Below are 7,995 nucleotides of genomic sequence, written 5' to 3' on the forward strand. Positions count from 1 at the left end.
AAGTACCATGAACACATTGATTCTTAAACAATGGAAGAAAAAAGGTCATAACATGCTCTTTCCTGTTAAGGAGGGTGGGAGAAGGGGTGAGGAGGTGGTTTCTTTCTCATGAAGGGTTCACATGAAAAATTCAATATATTTTATTTGATAGATGATCTGCCTGATTGATTGAACTTACCCACACACCATTGTATTGCTCTAATCCCCCAACAAAATTATTTTTTCTTTTCTCATCTAGAACCATATCTTCTGTTAAAGTTCATTTCAATTATTTTTGTAATCTCTTTCCACACCCTTTTCGGTCTTCCTCACACCAAAATACTCACTAATGCCATCATTTATTTTCATTCTACTTGTCCAAACCCTCTTGATCTTCTTTCCTTGATCCTTTTCATGATGCAGTGCTAGGTCTCTTAAAATGCCTCCAATCACCTAAAATGTAAGAACATATCTTTGTCAAGTTAGATCTGAAACAAATTATAATATTAGAGTTGTTCTGTTGTGAGGTCTTTTCTATTTTTCTTATTCCAATAAATTTGGTATAGTTTTAGTTTCTTTTATATAGTTTCTTATATTTATGGATTGAATGAAGTAAATTTCAAATAGAATCTGTGGCCAATACATTTGTTGCTGGATAAGGTGCTCGACTTCATTTATGATGCATATCATAACCAAACAGGAAACTTGCAGTGGTGCCAGAATCACTTAAAATGAAGAAAGATTTATAGAGTCAGAGGGAAATATCTGAATTGCATGTTTATCGTACCAAAAATAGGTAAAATCTGACATCACTAATACCATGTAGTTCCATTATTTAAGACGAAAGGCTCAATAAGTTCTTGGCATTTGTAGACATTTTATCAGACGTGAAGATTGTTTGGAAATTTTGGATTGGATAAGAACCCAAATGCAATATAGTGGTGTTCATTAACTTCGAACACCTTAAAGATGTGAACTTCAGGTTATTGTTCAGCAGGTTTCAACTATTGAAATGTAAACAAAACAGTTCGAGTATGAATTTCTATGGAAAATGGGACGACAGATGTGATTGATGATTAGGTCAAAGTGTAGTTTAATGCAAGTAACAAGGGGCTTTCTTCCTAGGGCTCTAGGGCCTGGATGACATTTAAAAAAAAATTAAATGTATAATTCCATGTTCATCTTCAACAGTGTTTATATATAATTTCCTAAAGGAGGTTTTCATCTATTTAAACTATATATGTTTCAGTTTCATGGAGTCCCAGAACTCCAACAATGACCAACTTTGATTTGATGAGAATGACTAACCTGGTTTGATGGAGATCGTCAAACATACGAATGAGATGGGAGATCATCAAACTTTCCTATTGTGATCTTTCAAACCAGAGGCAACTAGAGCGAAGGGGACAATTCTAATTATTTCACATTCTTTGTTTGGCTTTGCTCTCTCAGTGATTTGATACATTTCACCATCTCTCTTTCTATCTCTAGTAACTAATCTGCTCATGTCTTGCATTTGAGTGTTATCTCAGATTACTTAATTTCCATGTGATTTCATTTCTATATGTGATATAGCAACATTTTGCATAAAACAAACATGAGGTTCATCAATGCCTATGGCCTCTGATTCCCCTAACATGCCATCCATCCATGTGACTGACCTACTCATCAATGTCTTGAATCTAAAGTGAACCCATTCAACGAATAGGAATGTTATGTATGGGGAATGGATTTTTTCTTTCATTAGGGAGGGGTTCTCAACTTGCTTTCAATGTGTGATATCCATTTGAATGTTGTGTTCATTTTTTGACTTACGTAGGTGGGACCACTTCCTTCTCGTGTAACCTAACTCAGGATCGTTCATTTGCGGATTGTTGATGTTTTGGTTCATTGCTACAATTATGAAGGTAATATCGTAAACGACTTGTTTACATTATTTTTTAAATCATAAAATGGATTTCCATCATTATTTGAGATTACATTATTGTGAAAAAATGATGTAATTTCCATTCAATTGTTTCTGATGATAATGAGTAGTTGTTTAATAATTCTCCCTTTTTAGACTTATGTTTGAATTCCCGATTATATGATGTTAAATGGTTCAAAAAATAGTTAGATTTATAAAAGTTGAAGACGAGGGGCATTTGGGTCTTTTGATGTTGCTAGTTGGAGTCTAGGTCATCAATTTCAAAATATAGGGGTATCTCCAATAATCAGCAACATGTGAGGGGGGCAGGTGTAAAATTAAATTTTCTTATTTTTCAAAAGTTCTTATAGCGACCCCGTGACCATAGCTAAAGACCTAATAATTTTTTTTCAAAAAAAGTACCCTATAGCGACGGCCAATAGCGGCTGTCGCTATAAGTCCCATATATAACAAATAGTTGGCCGTCGGTAATACATATAACGTCGGAGGTTTTCGCAATGACCACCAACGGCCCGGATGTCTATTGTTATCTATTTTGCGACAAGTTTTGCTCTAGTGTTCATGCTGATAGTTTAGGGTTTAGGGTTTAGGGTTTAGGGTCGCTATATCCCTATTTTGCTCTAGTGTTCATGCTGATAGTTATTGTGGCTAGGTGATCTTCTGCTTGAAAGGAATACTTCAGATAGTCTTGCAACGGTATCCTCTAGTCGTTGGATTTTTTCCGTGATTCCCACCTCCATCCGTTGCATTCCATCTTGAACTCCTCCAAGCCCCTGCTCTAGAAGCTTTATGTGTTCCTTGTTTGTCGCCATGAACCTGGCTCTAATACCAATGATACGTTTCAATTAGTACAAGCACGACAAACACACAGAATGTATTCTCCATGGGTGAGAATGAACCACAAATATAATAACTTCTGATCTCCCTTTCTCATTGCCTTCCCTCTTAATTTATAGAACAAAGGAAATAACTGAAATTAAGCTAATGGCATCCGAGTCTTTAGGAGATTCAGTCACCCACTACACGTGCAATGAACTTCAATGAAACCAAAGTAAACCAGCAAATACATGGAAAGGAAATAATACTGAAATAAGATAACTACAGCTGAGAAGAAGGCTAGCAATTGGGCTTTTGGGCATTAGTCCATGTAACGTGGGTTGGGCCTTGAGGCCCGAGAGGATCTCCTGGGCTTATCATATATTTCTCTTAGAATTAAGGGATGGTTAAGCTGTAATTCTATATAAAAAGATCCCAGCTTCCACAATACAAAAAGATCCTTCACCCGTATAACCCTTATATTATTCTATATAAAGTAGTATGCTACGACTACATTACACTTAAGGGTATATAAAGGGTTCTTGGGGGTTTTCTCTAGAGGCATCAAAACCTAAAACCCACAAATAAATCTCTCTTCAATCTCAATTTGTTTTGGTTCTTAGATCAGTTTGTTGCCATGATTGTGCTGTTAGGATTGTTGGGTCTTCTTTGTTTGTTTATCAGAATTATCTTTGTTACCATCTTATGTTACTGGTTAACACCAATAAGAATCAAGAAAATCATGGAGAGACAAGGAGTCCATGGCCCGAAACCTCGGTTTCTAGTCGGAAACCTAATCGACATGGCTTCACTTGTTGCTAAGGCCACCTCCAATGACATACAATCCATTCACCATGACATCGTTAGTCGTCTCTTACCACATTATGTTCTTTGGTCTAAACAGTATGGTATGTAACTATGTATATGTAGTATCAGTTTATTTTGCATTTTATGATTTCAGTAGTGAACTTGAGATTGAATTCATATGTCTTGTTTTGGTGATTCACAGGTAAACGGTTTATATATTGGAATGGAAGTGAGCCTCGGATGTGCTTGACTGAAACCGAACTGATCAAGGAACTGCTCTCATCTAAGAACAGTAACCTCTCAGGAAAATCATGGCTACAGCAACAAGGATCAAAACATTTTATCGGTCGGGGCTTGTTAATGGCTAATGGCGATGACTGGTATCATCAGCGACATATAGTCGCCCCAGCATTCATGGCTGATAAGCTTAAGGTATATAGTTAAGGTAGCTAAATAGATAGATAGATAGATAGATAGATAGATGGAATTACTTGTAAATCCTCTAACTGTTGCAATTCATGTCTTAGAGTCATGTGGGGTATATGGTTGAATGCACCAAGCAAATGCTAAAATCATTACATGCTGTAATTGAATCGGGCAAAAATGAAGTCGAGATTGGGGGATATATGACTCGACTCACTGGTGACATTATATCTCGGACTGAGTTCGATAGTAGCTATGAGAAGGGAAAGCGGATATTTGATCTCCTTACATCATTACAACATCTCTGTGCTCAATCGAGCCGCCATTTATGCCTCCCCGGAAGCCGGTGAGTCCTTTTCAATGATTAAACTGTGGGTGCTTTTATACTATTTAACACAGTAAGGCCATTTTCTTGTGTTAGTTACAATATCCGTGTTTTATTAAGCTTATAAGTTCAAATGTTTTCTATACTATAAATAATTATTTTTTCTTTAGGTTTTTCCCTAGCAAATTCAATAGAGATATCAAAAATCTGAAGATGGAGGTAGAAAGACTATTGATGGAGATCATCCAAAGTCGAAAAGATTGCATCGAGATTGGTCGGAGCACATCATACGGTAACGACTTATTGGGTATGTTGCTCGCGGAGACTCAGAAGAAAAAGGCGAGTTGTGGGTTCAGCTTAAACCTTCAATTACTCATGGATGAATGCAAGACATTTTTTTTCACTGGGCATGAAACCACTGCTCTCCTTCTCACATGGACTATCATGCTCCTTGCTACTAATCCCTCTTGGCAAGATAAGGTTCGGGCCGAGGTGTACCAAGTCTGCAACGGCAAAATTTCCTCACCCGAACAACTCTCAAAGCTCACTCTGGTGAGCATAATTAAGAAAATATTTGAGGTCTAGCTAACCCATGATATTTCAAATCAAGTGTGAAGTTGTGGGGTTCGACCCAAAATCTAAATTGAATATTTTTACTTAATTAGTAGAACTTATTATATTGTCACACCGGCTTTAATTTTTATCGGATATCATTTAGTGAAATTATACATGACACCAAATAAAGATATAGAACACTGAACTTGGGATTAGGAAATAAAAGTGGAAAGCAGAGAGAGAAAGAGAGAGAGAAAGAGATATGGATGGATGGAAGGGAAACAATTTGACAATAACCCACCTCCGATTTCTTCCATGGAACCTTTAATTGAAGAATTTCTTCCAAGGAAGAAGTGATGGAGTCATTAAAAAATCATAATTTCACGTTTTGGTGTTCTATAAGAAAAAATGGTGTGGCAATATAACTTTTTTATTTTATTTTATGTTTAATTAGTAAGCTGGAGTTGGAGCCTTGGAGGGACCCCTCCCTTTTCAATTAAAAAACAATCACGAACATAATAATTACAGATCAGGTCATCATACATTATATTCGCAAGGGTACATTAGATATATCCTCAAATACCAAATAATCTCTCTACAGCACCAAGTTTTTAAATGATGAACAAATTAAGATCACGTTTTTGGCATAAAATCATAAAAAGGAATTACTACTAAGATGTTTGAACATGTTTTTTTTTTTTTGCAGTTGAACATGGTGATCAATGAGTCACTCAGGCTGTACCCACCGGCTTCTCTCCTACCTCGGATGGCATTTGAAGATATAAAATTAGGTGACCTTCACATACCAAAGGGGCTATCTATTTGGATACCAGTACTAGCAATTCACCATAGTGAGGAATTATGGGGGAAAGACGTGCACGAATTCAAACCAGAAAGATTTGCAGGGAAATCATTCGCTCCAGGGAGACATTTCATGCCATTTTCAGCAGGGCCACGCAATTGTGTGGGTCAAGCTTTTGCTCTAATGGAAGCTAAGATTATATTAGCTATGTTGATCTCACAATTTAGCTTCAAAATTTCTGAGAATTACCGACATGCCCCAGTTATTGTCCTTACACTTAAGCCAAAACATGGTGTTCAAATCTATTTGAAACCTCTCAGCCCATGAACAAGCTCAGTTTGATGTATGAGTTAGTGTGAGATTGGACTTTTCGTTCCTTTTTTCTTTTTTTTTTTGTTTTCCTTTTTTAAGTGAGAAAGGTTTGTGATTGATTTTTTTTTTTCCCCCTCTTTCTTCTCTTTAAAAAATGTTCATAAGTTATATGAGGAATGATATTTGTGAAGACTACCTTTCAAAAAAAATATTTGTGAAGACTAAAGAAAAATAAATTAATTAATAAAATGAGTGAAGCAACCTTTGAGTTTCCTTTTGAGTTATAATCAATATTTTCAATGATGCTTAGAGATCCCAACCACCATCAATGAAATTGTGATTGTTTATTAGTTTAAAGAGTGTAATAAGAGAGAGGAAAGTAGTGAGTGAGAGAAGCATGGGAAGAAGAGATAAGCCTGCAATGCCCATATAAAAGATAAAATAATGAAGAGAAACAAAAAAAAGGAGGGGAAAGGTTTTTGTTTGATTTCCTATAAATTTACAATAATGATGGGGCTTAGCTTTCAAATTTGAAAATATCCAAGTTAGGCTAATTTAAAAAATATATTAGGCCCCACCTTCTTTTTGGTTCTATCATAACCTCTTCAACAAACCCATCATCTTCTTACAACACCAGTGATTCTGTTCATCCCACCAAAAGGAAAGATTAAATAATGAATTGAAGATCAACACCAAAGGAAGAAAAAAGGTTTTCTATGCTTTGATATTTGATGTTCAATAAAATTAATATATATGGGAGGAAAGTGATAAGCCCTGCAATGTCCATAGAAAAGATAAAAATAATGAAGAGAAGCACCCAAGGTAGGGCAGAAGAAAGGTATTGCAGTTCATTTTATATCCTTCAGTCCATTTATTTCTTTTCTACCTTTGTGTTTGCTTATAAAGAAGTGGTCCACTCAGAATATAGGTGCTTCTTCAATCATATTTTTCTAATAAAAATATCATTAAAAGCATATTTTCTTAAATTATTTTATTGGGGGCTGAATTTAGGCAATTAAAAAAATAATTATACAATGTTAATGACATAACTGCAGACATGAGAATTGAATGACTAAAGACAATAGAAGTAGAAATCAACAAAATTTATGAAAATTAGAAATAATCCTAATAAGTGATAGATAAGGAGAAATCATTTGAGTTGTCTAATTAATCATGTGCTTCAAAGACAAATAACAACCCTATAGTAAAGGAACATATAGGTTGAAAGTTCTAAAAGAAAGGAAGGCCAAAATAAAAGAGAGGTAGATTGGGGTAGTGAGAGTGGATATCAACTCTCTTGATTTAACTTTTATTTATAAGCAAGCGGGTTGGAAGTCAGTAATTAGTAGGTGATCGATGGTGGGTCTTCAACTCAAGGCCATGATATCAATAATCACAAAGTTTAACCAACTTAATTAGCAAACTCACAGCTTCAATTAATCGATTAAATTAATATAAAATTCCACTTTCGGTAAATTCAACAAAATTAATCAAGAGGATGTACCTGCTGATCGCTCATTAAACCAACCCTAAAATTCCAATGATTTTGCTTTATTGATTTAATAATGCATTCATCTTTTTATGATTCACAAGAATCCCACCCTCTCTCTACTGATCTCACCTTAAAATGGTTAGTGCAAAAAATAAAAAATGCTTGAGAATTAAATGTGGTACCTCCTATACATATTTCTTTCTTTTGAAATTTGTAAGAAATATTTTATTCTTCAAGTGCTCTTAAATTTTAATCCATAATTCTACTTTTTACAAAAATGACTCCTTTGTAAAGCTCTCAACAAGCTTCTTTAATTGTTTCTAAGTATCATATCATCATTCATTGTTTCTCTCTTATTACAAGGCAAGTATTGTGATCCATATGTACAAATGCACACGTACAAGCAAGGAATCCCCATTTAAATCATTTAATTTACACTAACAATGTGAAAAAACTCATATTCGACTGCCCAAGGCCATCCAATTTCGTAAAATTTGACAGACCATGATGTTAAAATTTTCATTGTCGAATTTTTTTTTCAATGGGTAAAAACTTTC

At 35.0% G+C, this 7,995-nt stretch overlaps 1 protein-coding gene and 1 long non-coding RNA gene across 2 annotated transcripts; one reads left to right on the plus strand and one right to left on the minus strand.

The window, feature by feature from the left end:
- Positions 1 to 211: 211 nt before the first annotated feature.
- On the minus strand, positions 212 to 1,390 carry LOC147406064 (uncharacterized). The gene is made up of 2 exons (XR_015175759.1): positions 1,288 to 1,390; positions 212 to 432 (listed from the first exon to the last, which is right to left on the minus strand). It is a non-coding gene; the product is annotated as an uncharacterized LOC147406064 (long non-coding RNA).
- A 1,917-nt stretch (positions 1,391 to 3,307) lies between these two features.
- LOC147406065 (cytokinin hydroxylase-like) lies at positions 3,308 to 6,073 on the plus strand. The gene is made up of 5 exons (XM_086432751.1): positions 3,308 to 3,630; positions 3,732 to 3,961; positions 4,057 to 4,298; positions 4,448 to 4,829; positions 5,539 to 6,073. Exons 1-5 carry the CDS (start codon positions 3,360 to 3,362, stop codon positions 5,959 to 5,961), a joined length of 1,548 nt encoding a protein of 515 aa, XP_086288877.1. The 5' UTR covers positions 3,308 to 3,359; the 3' UTR covers positions 5,962 to 6,073.
- Positions 6,074 to 7,995: the final 1,922 nt, after the last annotated feature.

Source organism: Akebia trifoliata, chromosome 3 (genome assembly GCF_017979445.1).
Source record: "Akebia trifoliata isolate Shusen 1 chromosome 3, ASM1797944v1, whole genome shotgun sequence".
NCBI lineage: Eukaryota > Viridiplantae > Streptophyta > Magnoliopsida > Ranunculales > Lardizabalaceae > Akebia > Akebia trifoliata.

Bases quoted from the DNA above. Each gene is read 5' to 3' on its own strand.
- LOC147406065 (XM_086432751.1), top strand. From the start codon at position 3,360: ATGATTGTGCTGTTAGGATTGTTGGGTCTTCTTTGTTTGTTTATCAGA. The intron at 3,962-4,056 runs GTATATAGTTAA...TTCATGTCTTAG, and splicing joins TCATGGCTGATAAGCTTAAG to AGTCATGTGGGGTATATGGT. The intron at 4,830-5,538 runs GTGAGCATAATT...TTTTTTTTGCAG, and splicing joins AACTCTCAAAGCTCACTCTG to TTGAACATGGTGATCAATGA.